Source organism: Sorex fumeus, unplaced genomic scaffold (assembly GCF_029834395.1).
Source record: "Sorex fumeus unplaced genomic scaffold, SorFum_2.1 ptg000045l, whole genome shotgun sequence".
NCBI lineage: Eukaryota > Metazoa > Chordata > Mammalia > Eulipotyphla > Soricidae > Sorex > Sorex fumeus.
In genome coordinates, this window is record NW_026606102.1 from 17,998,143 (window position 1) to 18,019,882 (window position 21,740).

The 21,740-nt window shown below is 39.2% G+C and overlaps 1 protein-coding gene across 1 annotated transcript in view; it reads left to right on the forward strand.

The window, feature by feature from the left end:
• Positions 1 to 21,740, forward strand: part of AGBL4 (AGBL carboxypeptidase 4) — a 1,380,022-nt gene that overhangs the window by 1,017,833 nt on the left and 340,449 nt on the right. The window contains exon 6 of the mRNA XM_056122279.1: positions 14,013 to 14,052. Within this exon, the coding sequence (XP_055978254.1) occupies positions 14,013 to 14,052 (40 nt within the window). The remainder of the gene's footprint in view (positions 1 to 14,012; positions 14,053 to 21,740) is intronic.

The window sequence follows — 21,740 nt, forward strand, 5'->3', positions numbered from 1 at the left end:
AATTAGCACTTGATCACTTGACATCCCATTACTCATCGATTTGCTCGAACGGGCACCAGTAATATCTCCATTCATCCCTGTCGTGTGCTAGTGTAGCCCAATGGCATCTACTTGCTTCAAGAAAACGAAGAGCTTTAAACTGATTGTTCAGGGTATTGATGAAGAAGTCTAACCATCTCGTAGTTGGGCAGCCATGCGATCTTTCCATCCTGTGGAATCCAGTCAGTAGTAGCTCTAGTCCAGCGGTCATCTCCAAATCTCATTATGTGTCCAGCCCATCTGATTTTTGACGCCTTGGCAAATGAGACAGTGTCCCTGATTCTTGATCTTTGATGGAGGTCAGAACTCCGGATTCTTTCTCTCACTCGAGTGAAACGTTATACTCTAAACATAGCTCTTTGGATTCCTCTTTGGGAAACCTAAATAGTGTTCTCATCCTGTTTTCGTAGGACCCAGATCTATGAGGCGTATGTTAATGCAGGAAGAGTGGAATCGAAGAGATGTGCCCAGAGCCAGAGGTTCTTCATCCTCTTAGCTATTTCTTCAACGCTCTTGAAGGCTTTCCAAGCCACTCTCTTCCTCCTGTGCAACTCAGGTGCCAGGTCATTTGTCATGCTGACTTCTTGAACTAGGTACACATAACTGTTGCATTCGGGGATGGTTGTTCCATTGAGAGAGAATGGAACATCAGGAATGAGAGTATTTCTCATAAACACTGTCTTCGTGAGATTCAGCTGTAGTCCTATCTTTCCACACTCATGGTCAAAGTCGGCCAGCATTTGTGCCGCTTGGCTAATATTTGGTTTAAAATTATACTCAACTTTAAAAGCCCTTCTTGTGTTGGAGATATAGTACAGGGGTTTACGCACTTGCCTTGACCAACCCCAGTTTGATCCCCAGCACCACATACTGCCATGACTAATCCATAATTGTCATCAAAACAAAATAATTAATTCAAAATTTAAGGTCTTCTTATCCCTATTTTGGAGATGCAAATAAAAATAGAGGGGGTGTGAGCAAGAGAGAGAAACTAAATAGTTTTCTGAAGAGCTAAGTCATCTAGATCATTTAATTTCCTCTATTCTTATTTTTCCTCTTCTCCATGATTTTGATTATAGGATTGTTTCTTGGTTTTGTTTTTAGGTGTTTTGTAGCGCTCAAAAACTTCTTTAAAAATTCTTTTGGGGGATTAGAATTATATCTTAAAAACCAAATATGAAAAGAAACAATGTGTATTCCCAGGAGAGTCCTAATAGTTTTAAGGAGCAAATGTAAAGCATAAACAAATGTAAAGCATAAGCAGATTCAATATCTTCCAAAGACAATGAATCAGGGCATCAAGGACATCCAGGGAAAATCCAGGCTTCTAGTCTATCCTTTCTTAAAAGTTGATCTTGATCTCTCAGTAGTGGTTAAAATGTTCCCATCCTTTAGGGACCATTTAAATTGCCACCTCAAGAGGAAGGACATCCTCTTGATAACCCCTCAGCCAAAACTACTTAAATCAAATAAACACTATGGCATTGAAAACTCAGAATAAATTCCTAACTAAATTCTTCCCTGACACCACTTCCATTCCCCAACTTACTTGTTTTTATTATTTTATTTTTATTTTTGCTCAGCATCTGGTTGCTAATTTTTTATTTATTTATTTTTTTATTTTTCTTAGTGAAACACTATAAAATCCAGATTAACACTATTTTATAGTGAAACACTATAAAATCCAGATCCCGGAACCGACATCTTATTATCTCATTCCTACTTTGGACAAACTTGCAGGCTGTCGAATGTAGCCTGCCCACAGGGCAGAGTCTGGCAAACTCCCCGTGGCCTACCAAATATGCCAAATACCAGTAACAATGATGGGTCTCATTCTCCTAAAGAGCCCTGAATATAATCTCAGGGCTAGGATGAAAGAGACGTTACTGGGGCCTGCTCGAGGCAATCGACGATTAACAGGATGATGAAATGAATGAATGAAATGAAGTGAAACACCGTGGGATACAGTTGTAGACTTACAAATTTCTGTGCTTGGGTTTCAAATATACAATGATCGAGTACCCATCCCTCCACCAGTGTCCATTCTCCACCACCACTGATCCTAGTATCCCCCCATACCCCCTGTCCCACCCTACCTCTGTGGCAGGGAATTCCCTTTTGTTCTCTCCCTCCTTTTGGGTGCTGTGGTTTGCAAAAGAGGCATTGAGTGGCAATCATGTTCAGTCTATAGTTTACTTTCAGCATGCATCTCCCATCCTGGGATGATCCTCCCAACACCCTGTATTGGTGCTCCCTTCTCTATCTGAGCTGCCTTTTCTCCTAGTGTGTGTGGCTGGCCTCCAAGCCATGGAGTAAGATTCCTGGTACTTATCTCGGCTATTCTTGGGTGTTAGTCTCCTATTTTGTTACTTTATTTTCCCCCAGATGAATGCAATCTCTCTATGTCTGTCCCTCTCTTTCTGACTCATTTCACTTAGCATGATATTTTCCATGTAGTGCCACTTGTATGTAAATTTCATGACTTCATCTTTTCTAACAGCTGCAGAGTACTCCATTGTGTAGATTTACCAAGGTTTCTTTAACCAGTCATTTCTTCTCGGGCACTCATGTTTTTTCCAGATTCTATCTATTGTAAACAGTGCCACAATGAACAAACAAGTGCAGATGTCACTTTGATTATACTTTTTTGCTTCTCTGGGATATATTCCCAGGAGCTGGGTCAAATGGGAGCTCAATTTCTGATTTTTTGAGAATTGTCTATACTTTTTTCCAAAGGTCTGAACCAGTAGGCATTCCCACCAGCAATGAAGGAGGGTCCCTTTCTTGCCACATCCATGCCAGTGCTGATTGCTTTTGTTCTTTTGGGCCAGTCTCTGTGGTGTGAGATGATATCTCATTGTTGCTTTGATATGCATCTCCCTGATGATTAATGATGTAGAGCATTTTCTCATGTGCCTTTTAGTCATTCAGATTTCTTTGAGAAAGTTTCTGTTCATTTCATCGCCCCATTTTTTGATGGGGTTGAATGTTTTCTTGTTGTGGAGTTCAACCAAAACTTTGTATATCCTTGATATCAACCCCTTGTCAGATGTGCATTGGGCGAATATCCTTTCCAATTCTGTAGACTGTCTTTGTATTTTGGTCACTGTTTCTTTTGAGGTTTAGAAGTTTCTTAGTTTAAGATAGTCCCATTTGTCTATCTCTGTTTTCACTTGTTTGGCCAGTGGTTTGACATCTTTGAAGGTACCATTAGCTGCTATGTCATAGAGGGTTTTGCCAACTTTGTCTTCAGTGTACCTTATGGATTCCGGTCTGATGTTGAGGCCTTTGATCCATTTTGATCTTACTTTTGTACATGGTATTAAGCAGAGATCTGAGCCCATTTTTTTGCATGAGCCATTTTTTTTTTTGCATGAGCTTCCCTCTAAGATCAGGGACGCGACAAAGATGCCCACTCTCTCCACTGCTGTTCAACATAGTACTGGAAGTACTTGCAATAGCAGTTAGGCAAGAAAAAGATATTAAGGGCATCCTGGTAGGAAAGGAAGAAATTAAGCTCTCACTATTCGCATATGATATGATACTATCTTAGAGAACCCTAAAACCTCTACCAAGAAACTCCTAAAAACAATAGACTTGTATAGTAAAGTTGCAGGCTATAAAATCAATACCCAAAAGTTCATGGCTTTTCTATACGCAAATAGTGAGAGAGAAGAAAGTGACATGAAAAAAATATCCCGTTCACAATTGTGCCCCAGAAAATCAAGTACCTAGGAATCAGCTTAACTAAGGAAGTAAAGAATCTGTACAAAGAAAACTACAAAACGCTGCTTCAGGAAATAAAAGAGGACACCAGGAAATGGAAAAATATCCCCTGTTCATGGATCAGGAGCATTAACTTTGTCAAAATGTCAATTCTTCCCAAAGCATTGTACAAATTCAATGCGATCTCTATAACAATACCCATGACATTCTTCAAAGAAATGGAGCAAACACTCCTGAAATTCATATGGAACAATAAGCCCCTACGAATAGCTAAAGCAATTCTTGGGAAAAAGAAAATGGGAGGAATCAACCTTCCTAACTTCAAACTCTACTACAAAGCAGTAATAATTAAAACGGCATTGTACTGGAACAAAGGCAGAGCTGCAGACCAAGACCAATGAAACAGGTTTGAATATACTGACATCTCCCCACAAACATATGATCATCTAATCTTATAAGGGAGCAAGAAATGTGAATTGGAGCAAGGAAAGCCTCTTTAAAAAATTGTGCTGGCAAAACTGGACAACATATGGTTGTTTTTAGACACTGGAATATAATCTCAAACCATCCCTTTCCACTCTACTGAAGGGGACAATTACAAAAATAATAAGGAACAAATTATCAGGTGACTTGAAGCATCTCTTTTCCTGTGTGGACTCAGCTTACTTTGGTTTGAGATCAATTTGGGCAACTCCTCTCCCGAGCCCCTTGCCCTAATACCTTGGATATAGGAGACCTTGTTATGGATTTATTTTATGCATGCTCTATCTTGTAACCTTACAGATGAAGTATTATCACAGCTCTGGAATACATTGAGAACCATGGATATGACTCTATTACAGAACACGTGCCTGGCATGTGATAAGACATTGGGTTAATTTCAGTTGTGGCTATATATGGGATTTGAGGGCATGTTAATAAATTGAAGTTTTGTAAGGAAAATTAAACTCTAAACTTTGTTTCTTTTTTTTTTAACTACCTCCCAACCCCCCACCCGTCTCTAAAGTTTGTTTCTATAAAAGAAAAACTGTGAGTTGGTAGACTTTTTAAAAAGAAAGTTTATAATAAGCAAAAGCATTACATCTGCAAAATACAGTTCTTGAGGCCCTATCAGACATCAAGTGCAGAGAGAATGCAGGAATAAATAAGAAAATACTTAGCTCTGGCCTTGTAGGAAGAGGGGAGGGAAGGCAGAAGAACATGCTAACCCATCAGTACCCCATCCTATAACATACTATGAAATCAGTGCTTAGAGGCGAGCTAGCCCTCGTGTGCACAGGGTGGCATCTCTGAGCTGCATCTGTATCCATTTCCTCTCCAGCCTCAAGGTCATACCAACACTTTAGAAACTAAGTCTGTTCTTACAGGTCCCCAGCATGAACATGCTGGAGAGAGTTAGGAGAGAATCAGTCTGTATACCCTGATGTGGAATCTCTGATTTAGAACTATAACATCCTTCTGAATGCTTGGGTCTTTCCCGCAGAGTTAGGAGGGCTGGAGTTTTCCAGCACAAGCCTCTGTCTTTTGCCTTTAAGCTTCAGAATAGAGGAGACATGTGTCATTCTTTCCTGCAAGAGAAAGGGTGTTATCTGTCTATCTAATCTTCTGTATTCTATCTTTAACATGGTCTGCTCTGCCAGGGCCTTAACCCTATTCTTGCCGTTAATGGAATTGGGACAAGAATGAGAATGACATTAGTCAAGTCGAAATATAGATAAATAGCAGGTTTAAACCAGGACCACTATAATGAAGTTCACCCTCCAGTTGTGGCTCATGCTGTTCCCATGCTGAGCCTAACTTGGGTTGTGTGGTGTCATTCACCACTGCTCGCACAGCTCATCTGTTTCCAAATCTGGGAATTGCTCAGGAGTTCCCGGTAGTTTCTCACAATGAACTAGCTCGTCCCTCAGAGGCATACACTATGGGTTTGAATTTATGTTTTAGCTGTAATTGAACCTCTTGATCCTTTGCTTCTTCATTTGTAAAAGGGATAACACCCTTTCACTTGAAAGGTGTGAGGATTGGCACAAAGTGTTCAGCAAAGAAAAGCTTCTATAGCCACTGCTGCTCCTAATCCTGCTTCCCAGTTGTTTTCACAGTCTTGCGTATTCCTTGTATTTCCACTTGCCCTGATTTTGTGCAGGCTGCCAGAGGTTGAACTGAAATATTTCTTTAAAACCACCCCGGGGATAAAAACCACTTGTGTGATTGGTTTTTCCAATAACAAGAAGCTACTAGAGCAGGAACTACTCAGTAAAATATATTGAAGCAATCTCACATGTGCAGTCCCAGCTTTTGTCAGCGACCCCACTCTACTTCCTGTGGAATTTAACCTCTAGTTATGGAATGCACATCAGCCCTGAGGGATGTGCCCGCTCTTTCTCCAAAAATGCATTTTTCATTTTCCTAATGAGAGTGTCCCAAAGAAATGCTGAACTTCAGCCACTGCTCAGTATTTCCTTGAAGACGGTAGACTTGAAGCACTCTTGGAGGTATTAGGTTAAGTAGCAGTCGGCTGAAGCTCCCAGAATCCACTGAGCACTAGTCATACTATTTTCCCTCCTAGTTTCTTTGCCACCTTTGTCAAAATCACAGTGAATTCATGCAATGTAATTATTTTCTTAATTGCTCTTGTCATCTCCACCTCTCTGAGAGTTATCTTTTTGAAGAGTGGAACTGTGTCTTTCTCAAGCTAACTCAGCAACATGTCTGATATATGTTAATATATGTTGATATAAACGATAAATTAGCATATAAAGAAATGAAGAGTTCAAGCGTGAAGGGACTGTGCTATCTGGGAAAGCCTTGTTGGTCATTGACTGTTATGAGGTGAAGTAGAAGAAGGACTGTGAAAGGGACAGGAACTAGGAAGTAAGTAAGGTGGTAGTATGAACAACGGTCAAACAAAAGCTAGCATCTCACTTCCGTGTCTCTGGGCATAAGTTCAATGCATCAAGACAGTGTTTTCCAGGATTCTGTAATAATTCTGCTTCCTTTTCCTGCAGAGGTGACCTTCTCTCTTTGTTCTTCTTTTCTTCTGCCCAGTAAGAGTGTAACCTTCCACATATGACATGAGTCAACATGATTAAGCCTACCTTATTGTCTCATTATTGTTTCTGAAAATAATAGGATTTGTCTGTTTTCCAAAATTTTTTACACATTAAAATGTAAAAATTACATTTTTTTACAACAATAACTGGATCAGATGTGGTTAAAAGGAAGCTGGTGAAAATGTTGTCTGGATTAGGGCTTTCTATGATCCTACTTCTTGACATCTATCACAAGAGCATAAAAAAATTATTCAAAAAGATGTGCAAATACTTATGTTTATTGGAACACTTAGTACAATAGACAGAATATGGAAAACAACTCCAAGTGTCCAAAAACAGATAATTATATAAGGAAGTTGTGATCTACATGTATAAAGGAATATTAAATAGCTGTAAAAAAAGAATGAAGTTTGATACAACATGGATAGAGCTAGAGGATATCATGTTAAGAGAAATACTGGATGATCTATTTTATCTGTGATATATATAGAAACAAAATAAGTGAACGAACAATAGCTAATGAGGACAAACGTTTGACCTTTGAATTCAAAAGTGAGATTACAAATCAGTGGAGTGGGGGAGAGGGAATGAACTAGAGGTGAGACAGAGTGGTAGAGCATCTTAGACATTTTGGTGAAGGTTCAGTCATTTTTTTTTATCAAAACCATCAAAGTTAACACCATTGTGACCATTTTGCCTAAACAACAATTAAAAGTTTTTCTTTCTCAAATATAACAGTTTAAAACTCAAGAAAGTGTTTCACACCATTCTGAATGTCAAGCTAAGAAATCTGTTCTATCACAAATGCAATGGTGTTCGTTAAATTATTTAGAGAAAAGAGAAAATTGAATCTAAACTGATCAGTCCCACCGCTAGTGAGTAGGTTAGACTGGTGTAAGAGAGATCAGAAGCAGTGAGTTTAGTCAGAAACCAATAACACCTGAAATATTTTCTCAAGAACAGGCTTTGCTTGAGAATAGGGCAGGGACAGAGCATAAAATTCCTGGATGCATAGAAATTTACTATGACTAAGGTGAAAATGAGCAGGGGAAGGGAGGGTTTGCAAGCACAGAAGTCTGTGCCTTGAAGCCAAATGCGTCCCTGTGCCCCATTACTCGAATTTTCAGACTTGTGTTGATTCTCAAGTCTGCCCCATGGCGGCTGTCTTCTGGAGTGACAGGATTATGCAGAGATTTCCGGTGTTTTTTATTTAAATCATCTCAGTCTGTGCCATGAAACACTGACTTTTCCCCAAATAGCTATCCTGCACGAAACTCAGAAAGCAAAACTGAACACATAATCAGTGACGATTCTCTTCTACCACGCACAACTCCACACATCAAACCAGTCCCTGAGCTCCCAGAACACCATGTCCCTTTCTCATTCCGAGAAGTAATGCAGATCGTGATCAAAATGAAAAGTCCATTTTTAGCCAGAACCTCATGTAATTATTCCCATCCACATGAAGAAGGCCAAATTCTATGTGGCCCAATTCTTAGATCCCAAAGACAGGAACAGAGGGGACTTTGAGGAAAATTATTAGGGGGCGTGTGTGTGTGTGTGTGTGTGTGTGTGTGTGTGTGTGTATAGATGGATGGGAGGTAGGGGGTGCTCGATATCTCTTTTAAAGACAAGTTCATTCTATTTATCATTCAGGTGATGATTGTACCTTTACTGAGCACAGTCTATTGTTCAGATAAAGAAAGATGGCATAGCCCCCCTCCACAGCAATTGGAGAGGAAAAGGGAAAAAGTGGCCAGATAAATACAATGAGACGGTGTTATGATAGATAAATCAAGAGAATACACATGAAATCCAGTTCAACACTGACAAGGGAAGACTTTATATATAACAGTTGAGATCTGAGTAAGTAGTAAGAAATAAACAAAAAAAGACTCAATGCTGGAATGTTCTTAGAAGAAGAGAGAAAAGCATGTGCAAATGCCTAGAGATCATAATACAGCAGATTTGGGTATATGGACATAGTTTATCATGGTTAGAGATCCCTGTCTTGGAGATCCAGAGAGAGAAATCAGGAACCAGGTCATAGAATACTCCAATAGCCTCCAAAGGGTTAGACTTGATCCTCTATGAACCCTGCTGAGTTTAAGCACATGTATTCTCAAAAGCCACTTCAGAAACTATGTGGACAAATTGGAGGAGACTTGTCTAGAGGAAGGAACATCAGTTAAGAGGATCTTGACTACATGTTAAAATGTCAGCCTGGGTAGAGCAGAGCTGGTGTTGGCCTTCAGAAATCCAAGTTTTAAACCAATATGTTCCCCAATCTGTCTGCCCCACCTTTAGAACAATTCTTCCCCTAAATGTCTCTTTCCTATTAGCACTTAGAGGTCAGTCTATTTTAGGTGTGGAATGGTTCAACACACCTAAAATAACTCAGATCAGAGAGATGACAGAATCAGGATTTACATCTTTGATTTTGAGTCTGGAGCTCCTCCTATAAAATATTTTCTGTACTTAGTCGGAGGGACTTCAGATTAGAAGATGAAATGTATCTCCAAGTTAGGTAGTGCCTTGAAGCATCTTCCCAGATTCAGCCTACTTTGTCCAGATCTCTAGATTGCAATAACTGAGTTGTTCAGATTGATAATCATAAGACAAAAAAAGCACATAATGTTATTTGTGTAATGTTCATTAGTGCCAGCTTCCCTTGAAAAAAAAAAGAAACAAAATATTAATAGTAACTGCTAGTAAACATCAGTTATGACAATAAAAATAATACTTAAAAACAAAAAGAATGATGCACAAGATAAAAATGTACCTCATTTATTAGGTACTCATAAACAAATATGATCTTATAAGTATACACAAATAAGATAACAAGAAAATACAACAAAATTCTCAGTGTGGTTCTCTCTTTTTTTTTATTTGGTGGTGTTAGTTTTTAGTTTACTTGAATTTTTAGAAATTGGGAGAATGATAAAAATAAGCATGTGTTGCTTCATAATTTCAAACATTTTAATGATTGGTTCTTTGATGTAGGGCAATAGTTTTCATTGAAAATAGTTGAGCACATAAGAGAACCACATTTCCTAGATAATGTTGCTAACTAACCCACCTTCCACTATTTCCATCCTAAGAACACTGTGACCTATGATAAACTTAAAAGTAAAGTAAAGTAAAGGCCCTCCCGTTGATCGATTTGCTCGAGCGGGCCCAGTAACGTCTCCATTGGAGACTTTGTTGTTACTGTGTCTGGCATATCGAATACGTCACGGGGAGCTTGCCAGGCTCTGCTGTGTGGGCAAGATACTCTTGGTAGCTTGCCGGGCTCTCCGAGAGGGGCGGAGGAATCGAACTCGGGTCGGCCATGTTGGCTGCGTGCAAGGCAAACGCCCTACCGCTGTGCTATCGCTCCAGCCCATGATAAACTTACATCATATTAATAAAATAGCTTCCCCTGGATCCTTGGAGCACCATCCATGACTAACTCCAGCAGTAAGAGTGCTTGCAGACTGTTCATTATGCATCTTCTGTAGATGTTCTGTCAATTCTTGGATGACATAAGATTCAGATATTTGATTCTATTGACCTCTGAACATGCTACTCAATAGGTTTCTATGGAGTCATGATTCACACTCACTATGCAAATGTGAGTTTTGGTTAAACGCAAAATGGGTTCATTCTGATTGTCCATTGGAGGCACTAGGCAAGGTTCATATATAGCTAGGAGTCCTGTGTGTCAGTTCTCCATTGACCCACCGTAGCATACCCATCCTCCATGGGAGTTAGTGCGATATCACATAGGCACGCTTGGGCACATTTTCCTAGTGTTAAATTCCTTTACTTGAGAAGGACTGTCCTCCATTCTCTTAAAAACACACATTTACACACATGAACACTTGAACTTGTGTGCACACACATGTATACAGTATTCGTATCACACATGTGAAAGCTCTGACAACTTTAAACTTAGGTTTTGGTGAGCTAATTGCGTGGCTGCTTGGCTGCTCAGCTCTCATCCAGGAAGTCTTGACAGTGTCCCAAATCCTGTGCACAGCTCATGGACTTCACTTCCTCCAGGTAGTTTGCATCTCCTACAATCCAGGCTTTAGATAATGAATCAGCTCCATATAAAAGGTCCGTTCCCTCTATGTTGGTAACTATTTCTGATATTTTTTATAGTTCTTTATGTTCAACATGTTCTAGCTCTCTCTATATAACTGATTGCATATTATTAGTCAAATTCCATAGATCATGTGCTCTATTTTTAGTTTCCTTTGGAAATTTCAAATGACTCTATAAGACATACAATTTAATAATAAAAATGTCCTCTTTCATTTAATTTCTTTTTAAAAATCTTTGAAAGAAATATTTGGAAAGTCCCATTTCTTATGTAAAAGAAACTAATATATGGTTATTCTTAAATGTGTATTTCTTATGTTTCGTTTTTGCAGTTTTGGGAGTAGAACCCAAGATCACATACCTATATTTTTGTTTCTTTCTGGGTAGAGAATGGGCGGGTTGTCACCCAATTTTAAGAGCTAGGGGTGAGAACAATAGCCCACATTTATCTGTGAGACCACTAGGGGACGCAAACTGTGTTAGTGAACTCTGGGTTAAAGGGGTCTGTCACCAGGTTAGATTTAATTCATCCACACAAATATAGTGCAGACAGATGGAACTATACATATTTAAAGAGTAGTTCTATATATAAGAGTAAAAGAACGAATCTCTCTCCAGGAGTGATAGGGTGGGAGGGTGTAGTTGGGGAAATCATTGGATAGAGTGTGTTACTGGGTACAGAGATGTGAGAGCAAAACCAAGCAAGAAATTCCAAAGAGGTGGAAGAGGGAAAGTCCTAGAGGAACGGATATGCTTACTTCTCTTGCTGGTTAATTCCTATGTGAAAGAATCATTGCAGAGGAAACAATGGAATCGTGGAATTATTCGAACTAGATTGGATCAAGTTCAGATAGAGACCTAGGGATGAACTAATGTGACTAATTAAGACAGCACATAATACAAGGGAGTTTTTATAAGAGGTATTGGAAGAACAAATTGTCAAATGGTCATTCTGTTCTGAGGAAGAGAAAGGAGTCTAGGTTTGGGGATTTGACCTACAGGGTCCTCATGGACATCTTAGTGAGGAGGATCCTCCTCAAAGATGATCAGAGACTAGTCAGAGAGATAGAGGGATAGAATGAACAAAGAAGTGAGGGAGGGGGTGATTGAAAGGATAATACTGATTCCAGGAATGATTGAATCACATTTTGCAAATGCTTAACAAGGTTTACCCTATGTCATAGACTGAATATTAGTTGTTCCAGACCCTTAACATGTCCCTCAACTAATAAGAGAGAACCACGTGTGCGGAAAACTGCAATATAAGGGGAAAACTTAACCTTTGGTTCCATTTGCCTTTTCTGTCTTTTAAGCACTCTGTCCTGATTTAAGAGATTCTCAGGAAACTCTACACCAGAAGAGGGAGCCCACAAGCACATTGCCTGGTTGCTTTTGCTGGAGGTATAAATGAATAACTTCATTCATTTTAGAGGTGTGGCGTTAGAGGCCAGAATCATGCTGTGTGTTATCACAGCCACACGAGAAACCAGGACTCACATCCCTATCTGTATGTCTCCTGTAAAGTTTATCTTTGCTTTTTTTTCTACTGGAAGCTGGATAGAAAATCACCATTTAAGATAGCTCTTAATTAGGAAATAGTTACTTCTCAGATAAATAGACTTCCTTCGCCAGCTGCAATAATCACAAAGTACAGCTTATGGAAAAAATAGGAGGTCACTGGATTTTTCTTTTTCTCATTCAGGGGAAAGTGCCAAGCCACACAGGTTGGCCTTGGCAAAGGCAACTGTACTACTGGCCTGGTTCTGTTTGGGGAGGAAGGTGGCCCGACTCCAGCATTCCTGCTAGCCCACATGTGTGGGTGTGTGTTTCATTTCAGGGCAAGGATGTAGGTCAGTGACATCTTGGAGCTGCATTGTTTGCTTGAAAATGTCAAGTGTAATGAGTTAGAAGCTGGCAGGAAAGATGTGATTGAGAAAGCCCTGAGAGGACACAGACCTGTTTTTAGACACATGAGATGACATGGAAACAAGGTTAGAGCGATCTTAGAAATGTTTTTCTGAGAAAAATCAAAGTTAAATGTAGAAAAAGGGGGACCACAGGACTAGGAGATTTGAGACCTGTTCTTTAGAGAAAATCACATCTGAGCAATGCTGTTTTTGTGTTCCAAAACACACACACACACACACACACACACACACACACACACAATAAAAACAAACAGAAAGGAAGGAAGGATGGTAGGAAAATAGGGAAGGATGGTAAAAAAAAGAGGGTAGGAGGGAGGGTGGGGGGGAGGGAGAGATGGAGGGAAGGAGAGAGAGGGAGGGAGGGAAGAGGGGAGGGAGAGAGGGAGGAAGGGAGAGAGGAAGGAAGGAGGAGAGGGAGGGAGGAAGAAAAGGAGAGAGGGGGTGAGGGAGGGAAGGAGGAAAGGAGGGAAGCAGATTGGTTTAGCCTGGAGAGGTATGGCATTGATCTTTGTGTCCCTAAACGTCTCCAGACCATTTAAACTGTTGGAGACTAGAAGCAGTACTAGGAATCTGGAATGGGATTTTCTTTGTGATCCAAGAAAACCATATTCTTCTCAGGCCTCATTTTCCCCCTAAGTTTAATGCAGATTTGACTGGAATAACCCTAGGTCCCTCTGAGCTTTCAGTATAAATTGAAGGCTCCTTTTCTTTGTTTCTAGGCCAGGGCTCAAGACAATTCCAGAGGGACAGAAGAGATAGTACAGCTGTTAAGGCACTTGCTATGCACGCAGCTGACCTGGGTTCAGTCCCTAGAACCTCATATGATCTCACTAGCTTTTCTGGAGTGCTCCCTGAGCACAGAGGTAGGAGTAAGTCCTGAACATAGCTGGATGTGACCGAAAAACAAACACAAAGGTGACTTTATGCAGAATTGTGAGTGAGCATCATGGTCATGGTTTACCCCATGTTTTATCCCACAATTTTGTTAATGTTTGTTGACACCAATTAGGTCAATATAGTTGTCAATATTTGTTGTTGCCTATATTCTTTATCAATTGTTTTATCAATCATTAAAACAGTAATATTGAAAAAAAACATGCCCTTTGCACATCTGCCCTGACCTGTTAATCCCGGGTTTAGTTGGGCTCTAATAAATGTTCTCATAATGTGTTTTCTTTTGCAGCAACAGCGACAGCTTGAACTCCTGACAATAACCAGCCCTGGTGAGTAGACCTGGCCATTCTGCTTTGTCTTTCCTTTGTTTTCCTGGGAATGTATTTGCCTGGTTGCCTATCAAAATGAAATCCCTGCTCCCCTTTGAGTCCCTGAATGAACAACAGAACCCCTGCTCCAGGAATGGCATTGCTCCCTCTTATCCTCTGCCCCACCCCCACCCGACATTTCTTTTCCCTTTCCAAGCTCTGTGCTGCCTCCTCTCACTTCTGCAAATAGCAGGGCTGATACACCAGTATTGCTGTTAGGTTCCAAGACTGGCTTGGTTTTGGTTTTTCTCGAGTCATGCAGTGGACTCAAGTATCCTGGTGTCCTGTAAGATAAGTTTTAAATCATGGGAATTGGCAGCTACAATTAAGGAAGATGGCTCATGAGAAAAGACCAGCCTAGGCAAGTGACCAGGTTTGGTCTTCTGTCAGGATGAGTGTCTCACTTCTAGGGGAATGCCAAATCCCCCACAAACCTGTCACAGATTCAAAAGGTTCTTTACACCTGGCATCTAACCTCAAAGAGAGGTGTGAGCACTTTAATTTTTTCAGAGAGGTATATTATTCTGGTTTGATAACCTGACCATTCAGAGATGCTGTTCTCTCCTGGGATCCATGGGAATGGTGTGACTAATTGTGTTACTGGACTATCAAGCATGAATGTGGTGGTTCATCTTCAGCCACTCATGATAAAGTGTTAAATACCCTGATGGTCCCATGCTGCTTTCAGTATTAATACTTTGGTCAGTGGATCTTCAAGAAATGAGATATTCAAGAAGCGTCAGTATGATGGAATGGTTGTATGTCAGGATTGTGGGGCTATGGGAATGAGTACTTACCAAAAATGTAAATGGATGTTTTTTAGTATTTTAGTAATTAGCATGATTATACAATACTATCCCTGTTTTCCATCAAGACTATCTGGTATCCAGGGCCAATTTGTTGACTTACTAGGGGACTGAGAAATTGTCCTAGCACAAAGACGAGTCATGTAACTGGGGTAGAGGATCATAATTCTATGTTCACTTGTTAGAGCTCATTTAGTTGGGGATTTTATAAAAACAAAGATGAACTATTTTGTAAAGTGTTTGATCTAGTCCCTAGAATATGCTATAATATATGCATGGTTAACATTGATTAAAATTCTGCACCATGGGGCTGACATAACTAGGGCATCAGATCCCTAACTAAAGTGTCAATGAGGGCTTACTTTGTCCTGTCCTGTTTGGTCACTCTGCTTTGTAACTGTGTTCTGTTCTGCTCCTTATGTCCTGAGCCACATCCCAGTCCCAACCAGTCACTCCCTGATATGATGCTTAAGAGTGAATTGCAGAGGGTTCTTGATCTGTCTTCAGCAGTATGAAAGAGAATGTTAATACTGTTCATTCTAACTCTTTTGTGCTAGCTCTTTCTGTTCCTATTTGCTACTGCACAAATTCTAGTAGAAGCTGTGTCACAGCAAAAATAAAAAACAACAAAACAAAACAATGCTCTTACCACAGTTTGGACTGGTTTATAAATTTTACAACTCTTTGATGAAAAATGACATCGCTGGTGAAAATTTTCCAAAAGATCTGTTGTCACACACTGGTATGCCTTGCAAGTAGGCTGTGTGATGCTGTGAAATTTGCAACTGTGAGATATTGATTCACTAAACTCAGGACACAGGTAGAACCAGGAGCAGCTGGAGCCCTGCAAATGGAAGTTAGTGTTCCTTATCATCCATATGTGCCATGACTTGGAAAGATTGGGAGGTACCTTTAGAATGTATGATATGATCAATTCTGTCCACAGGATTGGAACTCCTTAATTCACTTTCTAAACCAGTCCCATTCCCCACATTGGAAGATGTAGTAGTAAGCAGTGGGTTTTGGCATCTCCCTGGGGACACTAGTCTGTCTGTCAGTGCCCCTCACTAGACCATCCTCAACACAAAACTGCGATTCTTATACTGTCACTCCTCATAGACTAGGAGCCTTCAGAAATGCTGGGTGAGAATCTAGAATCCTTAACAAGTTGTTATTTTCTTTAAATATTTTATTTTGTTTATTGTGAATATAGAGGGGGAAAATAGAGCAGCTGTCCTTTCCCACCAAATAGCTTGTCTTTACTTCAGCATCTATGCCACAAAGTTCCCTGTTCAAAAATATATAGAGATCATATTGAGATTTTCCTATACTCTTGCCAGATCACGTCTCTCCCTCCCTTAACCATAGAGGAACCACTGTAATAAATTCAATTTTTCTTAATAGCTATGTTCAAAAATTTGCTGGTATTGTTTTACCAATTTTTATAAATGATGTCACACTATAAATGCCATTTGATGATTTTCCCTGCTCATTATTGTATTCTAGATATTCATACAAACAAATATTTGTAACTCAGTTTCATTTATATTAACTGTTACATAATATTCTACATATATAAATCACACTGTGTGCATTTTATTGGTGATGATTAATATTATTTGCCATTTTTTGATAATTGCAAAAAGCATTTGTGTGTGTTTCCTTATGCTTAAATATAAGTTTTCCTCTCAGATATATAGCTCAGGAAGGAATTACTATTACTACATTATAACCATTTTAATAAGTTAACTGAACAAATTTAGATTCCTAACAGGAAATTGTAAGCTTTCCTGAATCTTCAGCCTTTGCAATTCTCAGACAGAAATTTTTACCCGTCATCATGATAAACACGAAATGGTATCCCATTGTTTTTGTATTTTGTTTTTCTTAATTTCTGGTGGTTTGAATGTCTTTTCATATATTTATTGGACACTCTAGCTTCTTTTGTGAAGTGACTTGTCATATCTTTCATCAATTTTCTTTGGGTTCTTACAAATTTGTAATTTTTATAATTCTGAATATCAGATACATTTGTTAAAATAAAGTTTTCTAACATTTTAGTGTAGGAGAAAGGAGAGAGAAAGAAAAAAGAAAGAAAGAGAGTTAGAGAAAGAAAGAAAGAAAGAAAGAAAGAAAGATGGAAGGAGGGAGGGAAAGGAGAAATAGGGGAGAAAGGAGGAATGGGGGAAGGAAAGGAGGAAAGAAGAGAGGAAGGTAGGGAGGAAAGAAGAGAGGAAGGTAGGGAGGAAAGAGAGAGAGGAGGGAGGAAGGGAGAACAAAGGGAGCACAGGCTCTCCACCACTGGGATGCCATATTTTCCTGTATTTACTTGTAAGAATCGTGAAGTTTTATGTCACACTGGGGTCATATCTTTGGTGTTTAGTATGAGTTAAGAGCTTAATTATTTTGTAGTTATATATGTATGATCCATTAGTTTGGAAAGACACTTTTCATTCTTTCCCCCACTTTTCATCAGTTATACATCAGTTATATGTCAGTTTTGCTATATACAGAATATTTTTAAACTACTATACTATTCTATTTTTCTACTACTCATTTTACATTAAGTCCATACTGCCTTATTTATAATAAATCTTAATTTAATATTGTATGTAATTGGTAGGGGCTGGAGCAATAGCACAGCGGTAGGGCGTTTGCTTTGCAGCGGTCAACATGGCCTACCCGAGTTTGATTCCTCCGCCCCTCTAAGAGAGCCCAGCAAGCTACCAAGAGTATCTCACCCGCATGGCAAAGCCTGGCAAGCTACCTGTGATGTATTCTGTAGGGTAACATTGCTTTGTCCTTCTTCCACAAGGAGTTTAGGTTTATCTGGTTACACCCATCACAGTGCTCCTGAAGCATTTCCATTCCATTCTGTTTATCTGTAAACAGTCTTCCCTATGCTCTCCTCCCCACCCAGTTAATCAGCTTTCCCCCTAATCAGACTCTGTTAATTTGTAAGGTCAGATTCCCAGAAATCTATGACTTTATATGTATGAGTGAAATATTGCCTTTCTCCTCTCCTTATGCCTTATGAACAGTTTACTTTAAAGCAATATCCTTTTGTATAGATACAGGAAGACCGTTAACATTATGCTTTGTAACTTAAGATTTGATTGGCTTTGAATATTACTCACTCCCGGACATCTGCCTCAGTTTCCCTTAGTTCCTAACACCCCAAAAGCAGGGTCCCGACGAGGGACTGAATGGACCCAGGGCAAGCGGTGAGCTACCCTGGCATCGAAATGGGCCAGGCCAAAGTGCCATGATTCTTAACTATAAGTTAAGAGTTTGATCATAGACAAATGCTGTCATGATCCAAAGGTAACGACTAGATTAGGATCCTGCTAGGGGTGGGAAAGACTATCTGGCTTGAGCACTGTAGTCTGAGATCGAGATGGCCCTAGGAGAGCAATTCTATAAGTTTAAGATATTTCTTACTGTATCCATACAAAATGATTTATATTATATATGCTTATATGTTTGCTAGACAAGGAGAAGAGAAACACACCCAGGAGAATCCGCTCTAGGGTGGATTGATTTGATAATGAAGATCTGTCCCAGGAGCGGCTTTCCCTGAGGCTAAGATTTCTATCCCTATTGATTGTGACCACACCTATGTGTAATTGTTCCTCCAATTCCTCATGGAGAGAGATATAATGAGACTGTAGAATGGGCAAAGGGGCAGCAGAGGCAGAGAAAGGAGACTGGTGTAGATGGAGAGAGGATCGGAATAAACTGCAACTGATACCAACCAGCCTGGCCCTCATTCCTTCCTTTGCCTGCCCATCACCACCGACCTCCCCGGGGTGAGGGAAGAAGGGTGAACCGAACGCGGGTGGCGGGAGAGATAGAGCCACCGCCGCTGTGTGCTGCGCCCCCTTTGTGTGAGTTTACACAGTATTCAATATGCCAAACAGTAACACAAGTCTGAAGATGGAGACGTTACTGGGCCCACTCGAGCAAATCAATAAACAATGGGAGAACTGTGACCATGACCGTGATGTAATTGGTAGGAAAATATCCTTCTCTCTTTCCCTTTTATAGTATATTTTGAGAGAACAGATATCTCTTTTTAAAATGCAATTTAATAATCCCTTTATTGTGACAGATGAATTTAATATGTTTTTATTTATTATAATTTTAGATTTATTTGAACATATTGTAACAGCTTATTTGCATTTTCTAATTATCATTACTCTTTTCATTTTCTTTCCTTTTAGTTTCCTTTTACTTGCTTGTTTGGAAAGATTGCATCTTATAATTTGTATCTTTTTAACCCCCTTTGAAGATTTAGATGCTATAAATTTTGTTTTTAATCTCAACTGATTATCCTTTGGATGTCTACTTTACCATTTGTTTTTATTAACTCTAAGTTATTAAAATTTTGTAAAACCTATAGCAATCTTAGAATGATTTAACAACCTATTGAACCCTGTTCTGCCACCTTGCTATAATTCTTTAGACATAAGTAAACATTTTGCAAAGAAAAAATATATCATTGTCATCTCCAAAAGATAATTAACTTCCTATAGTTCATGAACTTCTGTGTTCTTTTGTTTATTATCACTGTCCTCCCGTTGTTCATCGATTTGCTCAAGTGGGCCCAATAACATCTCCATTGTGAGACTTATTACTGTGTTTGGCATATCAAATACGTCACCGGTAGCTTGCCAGGCTTCACCATGCGGACGAGACACTCTCTGTAGTTTGCCAGGCTCTCCGAGAGGGGCGGAGGATTTGAACCCGGCTCAGCCGGGCCAGCCGCGTGCAAGGCGCGCCCTACCGCTGTGCTATTGCTCTTCCAGGTTTTTCTATACTACCATTAATCTGTATCCTTTAATATCTGTTTTAAAGTTCATGGGCCATCTCTAAATAAATATATTATTCTATGTAGTCCTTTTTAAAAAATGTTCTCTGTGGAGTCAAGGTTTAGCTAGATGTAAAATTCCAGTTTTAGGAGAAATTTTCTTTGTGTTTTGTGTTTTCTTTTTATTATGTTCTGACAAGTAAAACTGCTAATGAGAAGTGTCCAATTGTTTGCTTTTGGCAGCTTATCTTATTCTGATATATTTCAAGATAAATTTTTTAATAACAACGCTCTACTTTTTCTCTTTGCTGTGTCTAAGTGCAAATTTACCTACTGCCCTAGTGCTTCTCTGACTACATTTTCTACATGAGTACTACTTACTTTAATTCTAATCAATTTCTGGGAAATTATATCTTCAGATGTTGTTTTTCTCTCCTTCCTCTTATTCTTCTTCTTCAAGAAGTTCTATTAGATAGGCAAATGTCGAGCTCTTTAAAGTGGCCCTCCATGGTCCTTCTCTGACTTTTCATGATGTTCATCATTTTATGCGGCTGCCTTGATTCTGAGATTCCCCACATGTCATTTATATTCACAGATTTACTTTCTGGCCATGTCAGGTCTAGATTCTTTGTCTTTTCCAATATTTCAATGACTGCCTGTTTTTAGTCTCCAAATTCCTAATTTTGCTCCGAATCCACCTGCTCTTGTTCCATTTTTGCTGATTCTGTTTCATAATTTCTTGTTTCGATGTCTTCACTTTTTCTTTGAACACCCTCAACATGCTTATTTTAAGATCTTTAACTGTTCTATAAAATAAGTTGCATCTGGAGTGAATTCAAGTCATAACTGTTGATTTTGTCTAAACTCACATTCAGTATTCAATTTATTCATTTGTTCTGATATTTTGATTTATAAGATTACTTTGAGAAAAAGCTCTGCTCTTTTCTTGCTCTAATACCTGACCTCACTATAGACAGACACTGTCCTCACGTTTCTCTATGGGTTATTTTTTGCAGTTGATTTTGCTTATAGCTTCAGTAGAGGACCTGGGAAAATATTGGCACATGAAGTGAACAAAGCAGTGGAATAACTCGTTATGCCTCAACTACCCTTATCAAAAATTCTTTCCTCTCTAGGCCACTAGCCACAAAATCCCAAAAGGAACTACAGCCACCTCTCCCCACCTCCCTATTCATCTTTTGTGACAGGGGATCCCCACCCTAGATCCCTGCTCTAAGTAGAAGATTTTATCTCTGTTATTGCTTATGGTCAATAGTATCTGATAAGAGACAAATTCTCAGCTACCCCAGCCTGCCTCTGCATCTAAATATAGGCAACTAGTGGCTTTAGGACCATCCACTCACCCTTTTGAATTTCTCTACCTTTCAGATTCATGGAACCACGTCGTCACAACACATAATAACAATATATTTTCATTTCTTTGCTCATACTTTATTCAGTATTAACTGAATACTGATGGGCATTAATTGGATAGTTGACTTGGAGATCCAACTAGTTTTATTCTTAATTTTTGGAAAGCTAATTTTTCTTATGACTTCTTTAGTAGAATGGAGAATAAGAAAGGTGGTATTTTTTCTTTAATAAAAAGATTACCACCAAACTGAGAAGAAAAACCTATTTTTTACATATATATGCCATTTGAAAAATGAAATTTGAATGCTGTTAAAGCATTGTATTTAAATATAATGGGAACATTTTTTGGTTAAGATTCTCTAGGAGGTAAATTAGATAGCTAGAAATCAATATATTATTTTGTTTTTGAGTGGGGGGTGGAGGTTTGGTTTGGTCTTTGGATACACTTGGCAGTGCCCAGGGCTTACTTCTGGCTCTGCACTCAAGGATCACTCCTGGCGGGGCTCTAGGAACCATATTGGGTATCAGGGATTTAATCCAAGTTGACTGTATGCAAGGCAAGTGCCCTACCAACTAGACTATCACTCTGGCCCTAACAATCTATTATTTTAACACCTATAGTGTTATATATTAAATTATCCCCTATTACTTATTAATAA